Consider the following 17,679-nt stretch of genomic DNA (forward strand, 5'->3'; position numbering starts at 1 on the left):
GTCTTCTTGCTTTCTATTCAGCCTCAAGCCTAGTTGCTAGATTGCCTAAGTATGAGGTCTTGAATTGCTGTAGTTTACAGCGAAGCGCAGTAGAAGAAACTATTCAGCTAATCAGCAGTGCCTCGTGCTTTGCGAACATGAGAAGTACCTCATGCTTTGTAAAGATGAGGCAGCTGATCAGCTGAGTAGCTTCTTCTTTTGTGCTTCTCTGTAAACTGCAGAAATTCAAGAGCCCATAAAACCAAGGAAAGATAACGCTGCAGGATCATTACCCCGATGAGGCCACCTGAGTGGGGCAGCCAGAGGGGAGGAGAAGGACCAACTCAATAGCTGTATCTCGTCAAAATCGTGTTTAAAATACCCCCTTTAAACAGATACAGGTGAAGCAATGGTACAGGAAGTGCAAGAACAGCAGCAGGACCAGGCGAGCACGAGTAACAGCAACAGCAGCAACAGCAGCAGCAGCAGTGAATAACACCGCGAGAAAGCACAGATTCCCGTCTTTTCGCTTCAGCAGCAAAATGGAAAGGAGTCAGCAGCAAGGGTAGTTTTTGTGCATTCACTTCGGGCTATGGGGGCCTCCGTAGAACACCACGCCTTTTTGGGGGCCCCTCTGCCGACAACGGAGCAGCAGCAGCAGCAGCAATTCCAGCAGCAGGGGCGTCTCTTCGATTCTCACCTCTCCGCAAGCTTCCGTGCTCCAACTTTTCTCTTTTGAAGGCGATCAAGGCTCCCTTTTTACCCTCTAGAAGTCAATTCTTCCCCCCAGAACTCAACCCGCCGCCGCTGCCTCCGTTCCCATGACGCGGGCCCTCAAGGCCCCAAACCTACCCCAACCTGGCGCCGCAGGAGCACGGGGAGCAGCAGGAGCTGCTCCTCCTGCCTCCGAAGCGGCAGCAGACTCAAAGCGGGGGCGAGAGCAACAGCAGCAACAGGATGTGGGCCCCCCATGATGGCGATGTAATTCCTCTGTCTCCCCAGGGGCCCCCGCAGTTGCCCGAGGCTCTTCTTTGCATATCGAATCTGGGGGACTCTGACGAAGTCGATGCCGCAGTATATTCAGCTCTTGAGGCCCTTGAGGCGGCCTACATAAACCGAGACAAACAATGCTTCATGTGCAGCAGCAGCAGCAACAGCAGCAGCAGCAGCAGCACGAGCAGCAGTGACGGTTTGGCGTTGCCCCGTGAGGTTTACGTCCGGCGTCTGCTGCTGGCGTTTGCCCGCGACGTAGAAGGCAACTGGCTGCAGCAGCTGGAGTGGTTTCTGGTGAAGTGTGCTTCTTGCTGCTGCTGCTACTTGGGGGCTCAAGATGATCTGCTGCGCTCCTTCTCCTGTTACAGCAGAGACCAAACTGCAGCACTTTATCTCTACAGAGAATGGCTAGCCTTCGACCTTTGCCGCCTCATGCGCTGTCTATACACTCTAAGCAGCAGCAGGCCGCGCCGCAGCAGCGCAGCAGCAGCCGCTCCGCCCTCTGCTGCTGCTGCACTAGCCGATCTAGGCTTGCCTGCAGCAGAGCCACGTGGACCTGTGGATGCGGCGGGGAACGAGGAGCACCTTTGTTCGTACAGCAGCAGCAGCAGCAGCAGGCGCAGCAGCAGCAGCAGCAGCAGGTGCAGCAGCAACACAATCGCTGAAACCACAGTAGTGCAACTGCTGATGGCTGCCAGCCGCCTTTTGAGTGCTCGAACAGAAACGCCAGCAAATGTGCTGCTGTGCTTCCTGTCCGAGCGCATCTCAGTGCCGCTGCTGCTGCAGTTGCTGCTGCAGCCACCTTCCCAGCAGCAGAAGCAGCAGCAGTCGGGCAGCACATCGCTGGGGGCAAACGAAGCGCGCAGAAGGCCACGCCTTCCTGCTTGGATTCCCGATGGAGGGTCTAGGGAGGACTTGCTGCTGCTTCAGCAGCAAACTACAGGCCTGCATGCGCTGCTGCAGCAACTCCTGTTGCTGCAGCAAGAGCAGCGGCAGAAGATTCAGCGGCAGCAGACGCATGAATTTTTCGTAGAGATTGACCAGCAGCAAGAAGCGAAAGAATTGCATGCGCTTACAGAGCAGCAGCAACAACAACAACAGCAACAGCTGCTGCAGCTACTACTTCAACAGCCACACGTGGCAGACCTTAGCTTATCTTCACTTTGTCTGCTGCTGCCACTGCTGCCTGACCCGCTGCAGTGCATGTTTGCTGCTGCTGCGCTCTCCCAGCAGCTGCCAGAGCTGCTGCTGCCGCAGCTGCTGTCACTACAGACACATTCCCTCCTGTGCCTCCGCGCAATTTGCTGCGGCGCACTTCATTCAATAGCTCTCACACACTTGCATTTGTTGCAGCAGCAGCTGCAGCCGGCAGCCTGCGCTGCTGCTGCTGCGGGTGGCTGGAGTAGCAGCAGCAGCAGCAGCTGCTGCAGTAACGAGGAGGTCCTCGGGAGCCCCAGCGGGCTGCTGCGAATTGTCGATTTTTGGCTGAAGGCTCTTGCGTCTTCTTGCTGCAGTTTAGTGTGCAGCAGCAGCAGCAGCAGCCTGGAGCAAAACGAGCAGCAGCAGCATCCGATGCCAACGGCCAAGGGGCGGCTGCTGCTGGATGCATCACCGGAAAAGCTTTCTACCTTCTCCCAGCTCGTGGGGGCTCTTCACAGTTTGTTTGTAGTTTTGCTGCTGCAGCCGCACCCGGCTGTGCTGACGGTGCTGAAGCAGCAGCAGGAGATGCCGGAAGTGCTGCAGCAGCGCGTTTCCGCAAGCCACCAGCAGCGGCCGCCCTGGCAACGCTGTGCTGCTGTTGCTGCTGCAGTGTTGGCTTCCTGCTGCAGCAGCAGCATTTGCGATTCTGGCAGTGTCAGCAAAGCCACAGAAAGCAGCAAGAGGGACTCGCGCGGTGAAGGAGCAGCAGCAAAAGCGAAGTCACCAGGAGATCATGGTGAGAGCGCCAAGGCCTGCAGCAGCAGCAGCAGCAGCAGCAGCAGCAGCAGCAGCAGTATGGCAGTGGATGCCTCTCAGGTGTACGCACACCTCCTTGGGCTGCCTGCTGACGCAGAAGTGCTACCGCTGTTGGGGGGAGAAGCAACTCGCCCGCTGTCGCTGTCGCTGCTGCAGTCACTCTCCTTGCCTGTGGGGGCCTTGCTGCTGCTGCTAAAGCAGCGACTTGTTAGCAACAGAAGCAGTAACAAGGGGAGCAGCAACAGCAGCAGCAGCAGTAGCAGCGAGAGTGGCAATGTGCCTGAGCCCCTACGCGGAGGAAAGCATGACCCAGGTGCAGCACAGCAGCATCACACGACAGGTACGCCGCAGCCGGAGGCGCAGCAGCAACAGCAGCAAGAGCACAAGCAGCAGCAACAGCAGCAGCAGCAGCAGCAGCACGAGCAACAGCAACAGAAGCAGGATGAGCAGCAAGAAGATGCAGTAGACGATGACTACTTGCAGTGGCTCGACGACCCGGAGAGCCTTGGGCCCCTTCCTGTTGATGCGCCCCTGCATCAACAAGGAACAGCAGCAGCTGCAGCAGCAGCCACGGAAGGTGAAACAGCTGCGGCAGTGCCCGTAGAGAAGGGAACGCTGGTGGGCGAGACTTTTCCGCAGGCACAGATGGCTGAACAAGAACAGCAGCAGGCCGAGCTTCGACAGCAGCAGAGGCGGGAGCAAGAGCAGCAGCAGCAGGAAGCTTTGATTCACTTTGCAAGCTGCTGCAATGAGGCGCTGCAGCTTGTTCGGAAGGTTCTGTCGTGCCCTCCGCTAAGGGCAGTCTGCCGCTGCAGCAGCACAGGCAACAGCAGCAACAGCAGCAGCAGGAAGAGCAGCACATTTGGTGATGGTCCTGGTGGCTTTGCTGCTGCTGCTTCAGGCGCGCGTCCTCCCCAGAGCCCCTCACCCTGCGTTGCTTCGTATGATGCTGCTGCAGAAACATCGCCTGCTGCTGCAGTTTGCTGCGGCACCTGTTTTGCACGCGCCTTCAGAGGTGACTGGCACAAGCTGCTTCGGCGCTGGCAGCGGATGGGGGAGGGTCTTGTTGCTGTTTTGCGTCCTGCGGTTGCTGCAGATGCAGGGGCAGACGGGCCTCCATTAGTGCTGTTACTGAACAGCAGCAGCAGCAGCAGCAGCGACAATGCCGGCGGCAGCGGCGCTGAGGACCCCGCCTTGCAGGCGAGACTTCGCTTTTGTTTGCTGACACAGCTGCACCTCGCTGAGGCAGCAGCAGCAGCGGCGGCAGCAGCAGCAGCGGAAGAGGCTGAGAATGACAGGGAGTCTGGGGGCCCCAGCTGTAGCCCGGGCTCCCCAAGTACCCTCCGAGGGGCCCTCGAGGGCCCCGAGGACGCAGCAGGTAGGGAAGTTATTGTGGAGGTGCACGACTTGGACTCAGAGGAAGGTACAGCACTGGAGGCAGCAGCAGGCCCCGCTGCTGCTGCAGCTGCCACTGCAGCAGCTGACTATTCAGCAGCACAGCCCGCAGCAGCAGCAACTGCGGTACCTGCTGCGGAAGCTAGCACCGGCTCCTGCCCTTCTTGGGTATTCCAGTTGGAGGAGACCAAAGAGGATGCAGAGTTGTTCTCGCTGTTTACTGAAGAAGTGCAACAGCAGCAACTGCAGCAGGCAGACGCTGTACATACGGCGGGAACAGCAGCAGCTGTCCAGAGCCAGTGGATAGCGCAACAACTGCAGCAACAGCAGCAGCAGCGGCAGGAACTGCAGCAACTGGAGCAACTGCAGCAGCCAGTGAAATCAAGCGACACTCTAGCGCTCTCGGAGGAGGATATATGGGATGCAGCTCTAGCAGCGGACGCAATTGTTTGTTCCAGCAGCAGCGAAGATGATGCATTACCCGATGCAACAGAAGCAGCGGAGGCGGCAGAAGCGGTGGAAGCAGCAGCAGAAATAGCAGCAGCAGCAGCGGGAGCGCAAACAGCTACAACATCTGCAGCAGGAGAGAGACGCGTGTCTTTCATCTCGCTCTCCAGTGACAGCGAGTCCGTAGAAGAGAAGCCCCCAGAAAAGCCGGAACGTGAACTGCAGCAGAAGCGCTCTGCTGCAGCTGTCGCTGGCAGTGCTGCTCCTGCTGCTAGCATCCCAGCGGCCGTTGCTGCTAGACGCGCAGCGCAGCCTTTGAAAGCTGCTGCTGCAGCAACAGGAGCAGCAAGAAAACCGCTGGGAGCAGAAAGGCAGTGGTACAAAGAGGCGGCTCAGCGGCTGCTGGCGCGGCGCGTAGGTGCCCTGAGTGGTCGCAGCAGTTGTATTTACACTAGCGGCAGCAGCAGCAGCAGCAGCGGCAGCAGCAGTAGCAGCCTAAGAAGCACTCTTTTTAAATCCAGCTTCAAAAAGAAGCACTTAGGCTTATTTGGCAGCAGCAGCGGAGGAAGCAGCGCAACGTCTGAGCGGAGCAAGCAGCTCCAAGAGATACGGAGGGAGGCCCACAGAGAGGCAGCAGCTGCTGCAATCCCACGTTCCGAGAAAAGCGCTTCTCGCTGTGTAGCAGCAGACGCAGCTGCAGCAGTAAACGCTGCCAAGAGGCAGCGACTCAATGAAGTGGAGACAGAGCAAGCAGCTGCAGCAGCAGCAGCAGAAAGACAAAGAAACAACGCAAGATTCAGGGAGCGGGCAGCTGCAGCAGCAGCAGCTGCTGCTGCTGCCCCTCCCCCAGTGGATGCGCGCCCCAGTGTGCGCCTGTTGTCTCCTACTGCGGCCACAGCAGAGAGCAGCACCAATGACGCCAGCAGCACCAAACGCTGCGCTACCCCCCAGCAGCTTACACGACAAGTTGTGGAGTTGCTGCGGTGGCAGCGGCGCTGCTGGCAGCAGCAGCAGCGGAGGGCGAGTGAGACTGCTCGTGCTGCGCTGTTAGGGTTCTTGTGGAGCCTCCTGGAGACGGACATATTCTCCCTTGCGTCCTCTGCTCAAGAAATGCCTCTCTCAGCAGCAGCAGCAGCAGCAAAAGACAGCAGCAAAAGATTACAGCCGGAGGTCGCTGCACTTGCGGCGGTCGCCAAGACACACCCTCTGCCCCTGCGCTTTGATTCGCTGCAGAATCTGCAACAGTAAGCCAGTGCTGTTGTGCTACTGCTGCTGTGGGTGTTATGTGCATCTTTCGCCACTGCTGCTGGTGGTTGGCGCGCTGCAGGGCTCGTTTGCTGCTGCTGCACTGCGGTGGAAGAGGCTGCCAATGCCCTCTAGCTCGTGCATTTGTATCTAATAAAAGCTAATCTAGAGAAGCACCGTGTGTCCGCGCAGTGTGCATTTGCTGAGTCTCATTCGGTTGCTTTGTGTGTTTTGTCGTGCTGCAGAGGCAGTCTCCCGTTGCTGCTGCTGGAGTGTCTGTACGGGCTGCGTTGTGGCATAAGACAAAATCGACTAAAGGGGCAGCGTTGTGTGCTAACTCGCCTGCAAACTATGGGAACACAATGGAGCTGTGCAACCTTTTCAACGGGCGCCGCAGCTGCTGCAGCTGCTGCTGCTGCTGCTGCGGCGGCGACGCCTGCTGGGGAATCCGGCGCAGCAGCAGCAGCCGCGGCTGTAGCTGCGAATGCAGCTGCTGCAGGGGGAGAGGGAGCGATCATCAGGCCTGGAGATCTGCTCTTGCTGATTCCAGAAAGCCCTTTTTTTAGAGCTGAGGAAACAGCAGCAACAGCAGCAGGAAAGCCCCAGCAAAACGAAACCGCCAGCAGCTGGTGCGGCAGACTCATCGATGAGCGGGCAGCAAGGCCGCGCAACGGCTACACCATTGGTGAGTTGGGTTTTTCTCAAGGCACACGAGCTGCAGCTGTTGCTGCTGCTGTGTCGGCTTCTTGTTGCGCCCTGGTCTTCGGCCAGTGTCTTTGCAGGGGCTGTGCCTCCTTCCTTTGAGGACTAGACTTTGCGTCGTGGCCTTACCACTGCTAGCTACTGCTGCTGCTGCTACTGCTGCTGCTGCCGTTGCAGGTGTAGTTGAGTACTGGGGCAGCCAAGAGCAGCGCCAGGAGGGCCTGCTGGTGAGGCTGGTGCTGGGGGCCTCTGTCACTGCGTCAGTGGAGCCTCAAAGGGTGAGCTAAGCAGCGGCAGACGCGGGACACGGCAGCTGCTGCTGCTTCTTCGTGTAGTTTTACTGTTTACCTGCTGCTTTGTGCTGCTGTGGAGATACTTTTAGCGCGCATTGCTGGAGGTCGCAAGTGCCTGCGAGGCGCCTTCAGCTGCTGCGTTGCAGTGGGAATAGCAGCAGAAGCAGCCCCAGCAGCAACAGAAAGAACACGATTGCTTTTTTCTGTGACAGCGTTGAGCTGCTTTCACGCTTGTCTGCTGCTGCCGCTGCTGCTTCTGCTGCTTACTGTGGATGGCGCAATTGCATCATGAGGCCAGCGATCCGATTCTTACTGTTATTTGTGCTGGTACTGCTGTGTTGTATCAGATAAATTCGCTGCGCCTGAATCTCAACAGCAGCTGGTGGCTCTTCGTGCTGCAGAGCCTCACACCGCTGCTGCGGGAGGTGATGGGGCTTTACCAGTGCAGCGCTTGCCCGTTTATGCCCTCCATTCTTTCCCCATTTCGGACGTCTGTACAATCCAAGCAGCAGCAGCAGCAGCAGCAGCAAAAGCAGAAGCAAAAGAGTTGCCTAACCTCGCACTCGCTGAAGCCTGCAACAGATCTTGCTGCAGCGTATCCTGTGGCCGCCAGTGTGCTGAAGCTGCAGCTGAAAAGGCACCAACTGCAACCACACGAACTGCAGCAACTCGTCACCAGCTACCATCTAAACAAGTCCCAAGTGGGCCAATCTCGCTGTTGTGTTGCGCTGCAGCAGCTTTTGCTTTCGTTGCTGCTTCATGGTGCTGCTCCTGCAGCTGAGCCTTTGCAATTTCTTGGTGCCGTTTGCAGGATACTCCTTTTCAGGGGTATCTCAGGATGCATCTGAGTCACATTTTGAGCTTTTGCCGGCCATACACTACAGCCCGTGGTTGCTTCCTAACTGTGCTGCTGTTTCTGGCAGCAAGTATCTGTCCTTGCATCCCGTTATGATGCAGAGGCCTGCGGTACTTGCTTGCTCTTAGCATGATTGGCTGTTGCATGCTACTGCTGCAGGCTGCTGCTGTCACGGGGCTACTACATGGTTCTGCGCCCGTCGGCCTTGTGCAGGGTCCGCCCGGCACAGGTAAGACAACAACACTGCTGGGGCTAATGGCTGGGGCATACGCGCAAATAAAGCAGCAGCAACGTCTAGGCCGAGCTTTCGAAAGGATCACTGCAACGCCTGCAGCGGCAGCCGCAGCAGCAGCAGCAGAGCACGGCAGAAAGAAGATCCTCGTGTGCGCACCCTCGAACGCAGCAGTTGACGAAGTCGCTGAAAGAATCATTGAAAGTGGACTGGTCGACCCTTACACCGGACAGAATGTACACCCTGTCTGCCTCCGCATCGGTAATTCTAATCTCTCAACCCCAAACCCTTAGAGTACAGCTAATTAACGGCGTATTCCCAACAGTGCCTTGCCCTTAAAAAAAACGTTTCAGGTGCATCTAATTCACTTTCTCCCCAAGGTTCGCAATGTATACTTGGCTTTAGGAGTTAAGGCATACGTGTCATAACTGAGTGCATGGTGCAAAGTTTGGGTAAGCCACTTCAGGCTGTAGGCTGCATAACTCGAGAGTGTGAAGTCAGTGGGATAAGGCTGATGGTGTAGGGTCCAGGGTATGGAGTTTCGACGAAATAACCCAGATTTAGGGGTTTACATCTTAGGGTTCAGTTCCGAAGTCTAGGGTTTAGGGCTTGGTGTTGTGCTTTGCCGCATCAGGGCACCCGGATAGAATACGGCCTTCTGTGCGGTCCATCAGCTACGACTCGGCTTACTCCAAATTGCTGCAGCAAAATGAGGCGTTGCTGCGGCAGCAGTTCGGGGAAGAAACAAGTGTGCTGCTGCAGCGGCGGGAACAGGTGCAGCGGAAGATAGACGCGATCGAGCAGCAGCAGCAGCGACAGCAACAGCAGCAGATCCTCTTGCAGCGCAAAGAACAGCAGAAGCAGCTGCTGCAGGCTGCCGCGCATATCCTCAGAGAAGAAGGCCAATCAGAAGAGGCAGCAGCTCTTGCTGCTGCCGGGACCAGCAGCAGTAGCGGCAGTAACAACGATTTAAATCGAGGCAATGCGTCTTCTCCCTCCTCCAGCAGCATCGCTGCTTCCTCTGTCGTGTCCGATACATCGCAACGGCCGCCCCCGCAGCAGAAGAGTGCAGAAAGCCTGAACCTTCAGCTGCAGCAGCAGCTTGCCGAGAAGCGGCAACTTGGCGATTTGCTGCACCGCAAGCGGCGGGGTTTGCAAACCCGTCTTGGTTCTCTGCCGCGTCTTGTGCGGAAACAGCTAGTTGCCTCAGCAGATATAATCTTTGCTACCTTGTCTGGCTGCGGCTCGGAGGCTCTAGACCCTATCAACGAGCAGGACGCAGAGGCAGATGCACTGGAAGCGACTGCAGCTGCAGCAGAAGCAGCAGGAGCTGGCTCCACCAAGGCAGGTCGAGGGAAAAGGCCCCTCACAACGAGCAGCGCCACTAGCGGCACGAGCAGCAGCAGCAGCAGCAGTAGTGTTCATTTTGCGTATGCCATTGTAGATGAGGCTGGCCAAGCCACAGAAGTGGCCAGCCTTATTCCGCTCCGTCTTCGCTGCGATCGGTTGCTGCTATTCGGCGACCCGCTGCAGCTGCCGCCCCTCATTTGTTCCTTTGCTGCCCAAACCAAAGGTCTCGGCAGGAGCCTTATGGCTCGATTGGCTTTGTGCTGCCAGCAGCAGCAGGAGCAACAGGAGCAACAGGAGCGGGAAGATGTTGCGTTTTATTTCCTCTCCACGCAGTACCGCATGCATCCGCTGATTGCAGAGTTCCCCGTAAGTAGTTATGAATGTCAGTGACAGCGTTTTTTTCCCGTGTCTCTGTATCTTCCTAAGCACTTGCTTCGCTTTTTTTTTATCTTTTCCTTTTTCCTTCTGGCCGTTTTCCAGTGTTGTTTTTGCTCGGCGACAGCACAATAATTGCGCTGTAGATTCCGTTGTTTTCTGTGAAATGCAGGGGCGTGTATTTTATGGGGGACGTCTAGAGACAGACAAATCTGTTCTCGAAAGAGGCCCGCTGCCGGCCCCTCTCAGAGGGGCTTACCTTCGTTTTTTCCATATGCGCTGCCCTCCTCGGCGAGAAGAAACAGCAGCAGCAGCAGGGGCGTCAGGGGGTCTGGGAGGTCCCAGACTTTCATTCTGTAATAAAGGCGAGGCGCTGTTTGTGGCGCAGTTGGTGCTCCTTTTGCACAAGACGTTCCAGCAACAACAGCAGCAGAAGCCGCAGCAGGTGTCGTTATCGCTTTCTGATGTTGGCATCATATCTCCCTACAGGGCACAGGCCGAGCTTATTCTCTCTTTGTTGAAAGCCTCCCCCGAGCTGCGGGGGGCCACCCTGCCCGAGACAGACACTGTAGATGCATTTCAGGGTAGGGAGAAGGCAGTGATCATTGTATCTTTTGTGCGGTCGGGGTCCCCCGGACAGACCCACAAACAGCAGCAACAGCAGGATGCTGCTGCTGCTACTGCTGGGGCTTGGGGGCTTGCAGATGATGGACATCAACAGCTACCCCTCGATATATTTGCCATGCAAAAGTCGTCCACTGATGAAGCGGCGGCGCAAGCACCACCAGAAGCAGCAGCAGGTAATAACCGTCGGCTAGGGTTTGTTGCGGATGAACGGCGGCTTAATGTTTCTCTCACAAGGGCTAAGAGGGCCCTGTGGCTAGTTGGGGATGCTTTGTTGCTGGAAAGCAGCAGCCTCCTGCGGCGTCTAGTCTCCTTTGTCAAGTCGGTCCCCGGCGCGTGCATAGATGTGGTGCAGCAGCAGGAGCACCACCACAACCACCGCCACGAACAGAACACAGAGCAGCAGCAGGAGTGGACGCGAAAGGTCATCACCAAGGGAGACATAGATTCATTTTTCGCCTTTATGCGCCGCCACACAATTAAGGCCAACATGCAGCAAAATGTTCAGGAGCTTCGGAAGCGTGTGAAGAAGCAGAACATGGATGCAGAGCTTTCTGCTGTAGCACTTCCTGACTCGTCAAATACTAGTAGCTCGCCCAGGCACAGTACTCTCACGGCGAAGCACGCAGCCCCTCTGCTCGAAGAACGGAGCAGCAAATGCAGCAGCAAGGAGCGGCAACAAACAGCATCCGCAGATCGGCACACTGCATCGCGCATTGCCACGGAAGATCCCTTGGTACGGAAAGTCAAGCAGCAGAAACAAGAAGAGCAGCTTGAGAAGCAACAGCATCGGCAAGTTGAGCGTCAGCAGCACCACAGCGTACAGCGGCAGCACGAGCGGCAGCAGCAGCCAGGGAGGAAAGACCGGTAGGCCGACCGAAAGCTGCTGCAAGGAGACTCACGTCGTCAGGCAGAAGATGCACTAACACGGCTCCGTGGCAGCTACACTATCAGTAGCACCACTGGCAACAGACGCTGTAGACAACAGAGCATGGGATTGTAAGGCGCACAGGAAGTTTGTCGTCTTTTCGAAATTGCCATTGATGTGGCAGCAGCAATGCACAAGCGTTCGCTGGTGCAGCAGCAAAGTTCGCTGCGGCGGCTCGCGCAACAGCAATACAGACGTTGATGTTTTGGCAGCAGTTCATTGCATACTCATGATTTTTTTCTCCAGCAGCAGACAGAAGGGAACAGCGGAGGCAACGCGCTGCTCCAGCAGAAGCTGTACAACACTAGAAATGAGCAGCAGCAGTGGCAGCAAACCGTTGGCAGTATCGAAGCAGCAGCAGTACCGTTCCAGAAACACGGCTCCTTGACAGAGCCACAGGAAACAGTTATTTCTTCTTCGTACTAAATAATTATTAAGCAAAAATCTGGTCAAGCGAGATGCACAGGTACATTTGCTACCCATGAGAAAAATGTGTATCAAAGTGCATCAACACTCGTCAAATCACTTGCGACAAAATGTACGCGTGGCCTCTCTGTCGATACAACACAAACCCACACATGTCTTGCAGCCTTGTGGTTGCCTAGATTACACATGCGACACTCTTCGAGGGTGTGGCGTCTACTTTACGTTTAGGTTGTAGATTACAAATTTTACCTTAGGTTATACAGTTTCGGATTTAAAGGTAAACCTCGAGGGCTTCCCAAACATTGTTTGGCTATATTTATTAAAAAAGTGATTTGCAAGTATAAACGCGAAGTACGCAACATTATAAACATACTATAAATATGATCATAAATGTAGATGTAAATATACAATGAACTACTACAATAGCAGATACGAAGTACTGTATCCATACAAAATGGAACACGAAATAGTGGAAATGCAACTCTAAAATAAACATCCACATGTAAATGTGGACATCAATGCAAACGCAAACTACTAGTGTAAAACACACGTTAAACGGTAGGTAGGGAAACAAGTGTGTAGCAAAATTCCGAGATACGCCTAACGATGATGGCATCTTATGTATCCAATGAAATTACATGAAGTAATAACAAATGTGCATTTGGACCAAGCAGGCAAATACGAATGGCAACGTCAATGTAAACGCAAAGTAAGACTGCAAAATATACATAATGCTTCGGTCGTAAGGCAAAACGTGTGCAGCACAGATCGCGTCGGCGACGGAAGACAAAAAGAAGTAGAGACAGGAGAGGGACAAAACACAAGAAAGAACCCATACATATCTGTCCCTTGCGAATCTAAAAAGAAAGAAGGGGCAGACTGGGACACACCCATACAAAAAGAGAAGAATATGCACAAGCACACGTAAAAAGTGAATGCAGTTACAAAAGTGAGCACGGCATGCACACAAGTCATGTGCTGCAAGAACCAAATGAAACAGCAGTGCTGTAGAAGCGGCATAAATATAGATGCACGAAAAACAAACAAAACAAATCTGATAAAAAGCAGTGGAGCTAAGATAAATCCAAAACGTCCAAGCGCAGACAGGCCTCTGCTCCTGCTTGCGTCGGTAACAAAACTTCAGACAGAAGAGACAATTCAGCCTCAGCTTCTGCAGCAAGGCACCACAAACCCCAAGCCTTAAACCCTTATGCCTAAGCCACGAGTACTAAATCCCACGTGAACTGGTATGCGCTGAGGTACACGTGTAGAACACACGTTCTAAACCCTGAACAGCAAACGCTAAGCCCTCGCCTGCTGACCCTAAACCCTGACCCTTCATAACTGCTTACTTTCAAGGTCTGAAATGCGGGGAACGAGACACAAAATGAGGCAATTTTCTCTGTGAACCTTTTCCTTCTCCACTATCTCCAACGACGGTTCCCCCGGCTGCAACAGAAACACTAGCAGCAAATGCAGCACGATGAAGCGCCTCTCCTGCTGTCGCAGCGACAACATTTCGAAAGAATGATGGGCACAATGACGATACTCAAGGTGCTAACTGGGCTGCCAATATTCAAAAGTAATAACCTGAGCCTAAGTATTGTCTTCCGCTTTTAGTATGTATCCATGCAATACATGTTCATTTGTATATCGTATGTACACATTTGTAGGTGTACGCAAACACAGTCGCACAATACGCAATAAACCCAGCAACTAATATGCGCGAAGGCAGCGCTCGCGCCATTCGTATTTATGTACTTCTGTGTCTGGCTCTTCTCTGTATCTGGTTCTGTGCTTCACAGCAAGAAACGCACAAAGCACATACCCTTGGATCCGCTACATAGCGAATGCAGTCGAGTCCATCCGTTAATAACTGTTTCTTCGCCGCCTCTTGGTGCTGCTGTTGCTGCTGGTTTGGCTGCTGCTGCTGCAGGGTACTGGAGGACTGTGAAGTCCACGCGGGCTGCTGCGCTATCCATGCCTTGATGCGTTCGGCTGCGGCCTCGCGAGCGCCAGATGAGGGCAGGGCCCTCTGACCCCGCGCCGCAGCCTCTGAAGGTGGCCCTTGAGGGGCCCCCTGGGAAGATCTCTCAACAGACCCTCCAGGAGACCCGTGATGGGACCCTTGGGGGGCCCCAGCAGGAGGGTAGACAAGGATGGTCAGCGGCTGCTGCGCTTGCAGCCCCAATAAAGCAGAGAGGAGGGAAATCTGCCAATGATTTGTTCTTTCCGTTGCTTCTGTTCTTTCTGCTGCTGCTGCTGTGTGTGTTACCTTCGTGAAACTCTCCACGGGGGCCTCCAAGGGAGCTGCGGGGGCCCCCGGGGTTTGAAATGGTAGTGTTGAGAACGGAAACAATTCCCGGGGCTTCTGTGCCTGCAGGTGGGAGATAGGTGCAGCTAAGAAGAAAATCATTGCTGTCATTCCCACCCTACGTGCTATCTTTGATACTATTTAAATACGAGGGATCTATGGGGTCTGCAACTCTTACCTTTTTCTTCAGCTTGGGTATTAGCGCCTGAAGTTCACTCAGTTGTATTTGCACGCTTCGCCATTCGCAGTTGTGCAGTCCCCGAAACGAAGGAGGGAAAAGAGACAACAAACCAAATAAGAAGCGGGTCCATGCGCTGTGGCAGACGCACATGATTTCTATGCTCACCTTGCTGCTGCTGCCGCTGTTACTGCTGCGGCTGCTGCCGTTGCTGGCTCTGCCGTTGCGGCTGTCGCCGTTGCTGATGCAGGTGGTGCTGGTGTCTTTGAAATGAGCAGGAAACGGTTTGCTGCAGCGAGGGCACATAAATTGGCCCTTCTTTCCTGCTGCTGCGCTGGCTGCTGCTACGGCCGCTGCTGCTGCTGTTCCTAGGTTTTGCAGGCGCTGCAGGAAGAGGATGCAACGCTCCTCCATGGCCTGGCGGCTCTCTCTAGGCATTGCGGGAGGCAACGGGTCGGCTGTGAGACATTCGCAGTAACAGCAGCAGCAGCAGCAGCAGCAACAGCTGCTGGCGCGGAGAGAGCAATGCAAAGGCTAGTCCGTGGGTAAACATGAAAAGACCAAAGAAAGTGAGAAAGATAAATAAACATAGAAATAAACGTGACTAGCCGGTGCAGAAACAAAATATGAAAAACAAATTACAACAGAAGACAAACAGAAAGACACAAGTACTCGAAGGATACCAAACCAAACGAATGGATGCAGCACCAGATGCAAATAAGTACAGAGGGAAACAGAAATCCAGATTCAAATGAAAGAAAAAATATACAAACAAACAAAAAAGAGGCAAAGAAACAAATGTATTTGCCGCTATTTCTGACCTTCTATCTTTGGAGAGAAGGAAATATTCTTGAAGAGTTGAGATGCCCACCGAGCTTGCTCCTTCAGTCTAAGCAGACACAATACCATAACAGCATTGTTGCTGCTGCTGCTGCAGCAACTGCCCCTACTGCTGACGCTGCTGGCACTGATGCTGCTGCGGGGACAGGTTTTGCTGCTGCTGCTGCTGCTACTGTCGTGAATGCTGCCTCTGCTGCTGCTGTCGCTAATTCTGGAGAAGCTACTTCTCCAGTTGCTGCTGCTACGGCTGCTGCACCGCCTACGGATGCCTCCCGTCGCAGCAATGGTTTCCTCCTGCCCACTCCCTTGTCTCCTCTAAAGCCGTCACTGGGATGTCCAATGGCTCTGCTACTCCTGCTGCTGTTGCTGCTGCCGGCGTACCCGTGCCTGCTGCTTCTGCTGCTAGCGAGGCTTCTCGTGAAGCTGCTGCTGTGTCTGTTGTTGCTGCTGAAGGAGTGGCTAAGGCCGTTTTAAGGGTCTCGTACGCAGTGCGAATGGTTCGCCTAAGTGAGCTCGTGTAGACAGCAGCAGCAGGGCAGCAGCAGCAGTACCCTTGCCGCTGCTGCTGCTGCTGCAGCGCCAGCAGCAACTGCTCCGGCATTCGGAGTCCTGCTGCTCGAGCCTGCAGCAAACCTGCTTCTGACAGGTCAGCATCGAAATGCTGTGGCTGAGAATATACCCAGTCGCAGCTCTGCCCAGGCGGCCTGAAGCAGCAGTAGCAGCAGCAATAGCAGCAGCAGTAGCAGCAGCAGCCTGTCATGAATGTAGCAAGCAGATGAAATAAGCTTGCTGCTGTTCCAGAATCCTAAAAGCAGTTTTTTGGCTACAGAAGAATTGCCCAATGAGCGTTAAGGTGTTTGGGCTTTGCAAGCTGAAGTTTACCTGTCACGCGCTCCCACATTGTGAGTGCCTTCTGCAGCAGAATCAGCAACAGCAACAGCAGCAGCAGCTGTTCTTGCAGCTGTCGCCTGTTGCGGCAGCACTGGGACTCACGTGCAACAGAAGCGACACGGAGTGCAGTACCAGCAGCAGCAAAACAACAGCAGCAGCAGCAATAGAAGCGAATCTAATAGCGATAACGGCAGCACTTATAGAGCTGGTGGGACTTACCTGCATGACGCAACAAATGGATATTGATGCAAATATCCCCGTGAGGCGCAGTGGAGGAGCTGTCGCTGCTGCTGTGCTTTGCTATTGCTGCTTCCAATTCTGCTGCTGCTGCTACTTCCTCGGAAGAAGTGTTGATAGTTGCGTCCTCAACAGACGACCCTGCAGCCGAAACTGCAACGGCAGCTGCTGCTGCTGCTGCTGCTGCCATTGCTACTGGGCAAAGCGCGGCCATTTGCGCGTAGCTGCTGCTGATGCTGCTTAGTGTTGCTCGCACCCTTACACTCCTGTTGCTCCTAGTGCTTCTGCTCAGTGAGCGACTGCCGTTTTTCCTGTACTGGCTGCTGCTGCTGTGTATGCTTCTGCTGCTGGCGGCCTATGCTGCCTTTACTGCCGACCTTACTATTAAATTTCCTGACTATCCTTTAGCTTCTGCTGCTGCCATTCGTGTTGTTGCTGCAGTTGCGGATGCTACTGCTGCTCCTGCAGCTGCTGCTGTTGCTCAGGGCCCACGGCGATGCGACCCTGAGGCACCGAATGAGGCTAGCAGATCTTGATAAACTATTTTGTGAGAGCACAAGAAGGGAAATAATAAAACGATAAAAAACGAAAGGAGCTAAAATAAGTAAAACAAGACAATGCGGCTGGTGTAAAGTAGTGTTTGACGGCATGGGGCCTTCAGCATGGCAACACCAGCAGCAGTAGGAACAGCCACAGCCACTCTACGGGAGCAACGTAGAGATAAACCGTAGCATTTGCCCCTGTATTTTTTCCAGTATCAACTTACAGTAAATGATAACCCATTACAGCTGTTACTGTTCCTGCAGCTACCGGAGCTGCTTCTGCTCCTGCTGACGTCGAGACACGCGCGCCCAGAGTTGATCTCTCTCTTATGTTGGAGGGCCTGAATCTCCCCTTACTGACTCTTTTGTTGAGCTTCTTATAAAAAAACTAGAGTTGGTCGGAAACATACGATCCATTCTCTTATCTGATCTTAAAGGCTCACCGGTGAACCTTGCTCTTGAGTTCCTGCACTCAATAGATCTGCAACTGTTCCTATACATGTTTGTTTTACTTTTCCCCAAATCACCTCCTCTGCTTTGTTTGAGCTACTCCAGCCTGGGATCGTTCAAGTCGATTCAGCATTAGTACTCGCGAAGGCGCGTTTGTGGTATATTTCATGAAAGTTCTCTTTCGTGGTACACGCGTTAGTCTAAAGAGAGGCTGCTGCTCCGCCCCACATGCTCCCACTGTTAACACGGTTGGGTGGAAGGTCTATACAATGGATCAAGTAGGCTTCAGGGTCTGCACTGGGGGTCTAGAGCAACAGCAAGCGAAAACTGACGAACCCTCATTTGGTCTCTCCGGTAGAGGCACTCGAGGTTTCTTCTCTGGCAACAAATCTGAAGTCCTGTTCAGATGTTGCAGCTGCCGAATCC

General features: G+C 54.4%; 2 protein-coding genes across 2 annotated transcripts; one reads left to right on the forward strand and one right to left on the reverse strand.

Moving 5' to 3' along the window:
* Positions 1–936: 936 nt before the first annotated feature.
* ETH_00003970 (tRNA-splicing endonuclease positive effector, putative) lies at positions 937–11,318 on the forward strand (the record flags this gene model as incomplete). The annotated part of the gene is made up of 7 exons (XM_013377451.1): positions 937–6,014; positions 6,261–6,700; positions 6,895–6,995; positions 7,358–7,711; positions 8,026–8,359; positions 8,733–9,814; positions 9,996–11,318. The coding sequence occupies 7 exons, from the start codon at positions 937–939 to the stop codon at positions 11,316–11,318; spliced, it is 8,712 nt and encodes a 2,903-aa protein (XP_013232905.1).
* Positions 11,319–12,874: 1,556 nt separating this feature from the next.
* On the reverse strand, positions 12,875–16,475 carry ETH_00003975 (uncharacterized protein; the record flags this gene model as incomplete). Its single annotated transcript, XM_013377452.1, has 8 exons — positions 12,875–12,972; positions 13,154–13,250; positions 13,630–14,178; positions 14,294–14,751; positions 15,115–15,182; positions 15,397–15,837; positions 16,016–16,046; positions 16,244–16,475. 8 exons carry the CDS (start codon positions 16,473–16,475, stop codon positions 12,875–12,877), a joined length of 1,974 nt encoding a protein of 657 aa, XP_013232906.1.
* Between the last annotated feature and the right edge of the window lie 1,204 nt (positions 16,476–17,679).

This window comes from Eimeria tenella, genomic scaffold (genome assembly GCF_000499545.2).
Source record: "Eimeria tenella Houghton genomic scaffold, Eth_scaff52, whole genome shotgun sequence".
Taxonomy (NCBI): domain Eukaryota; phylum Apicomplexa; class Conoidasida; order Eucoccidiorida; family Eimeriidae; genus Eimeria; species Eimeria tenella.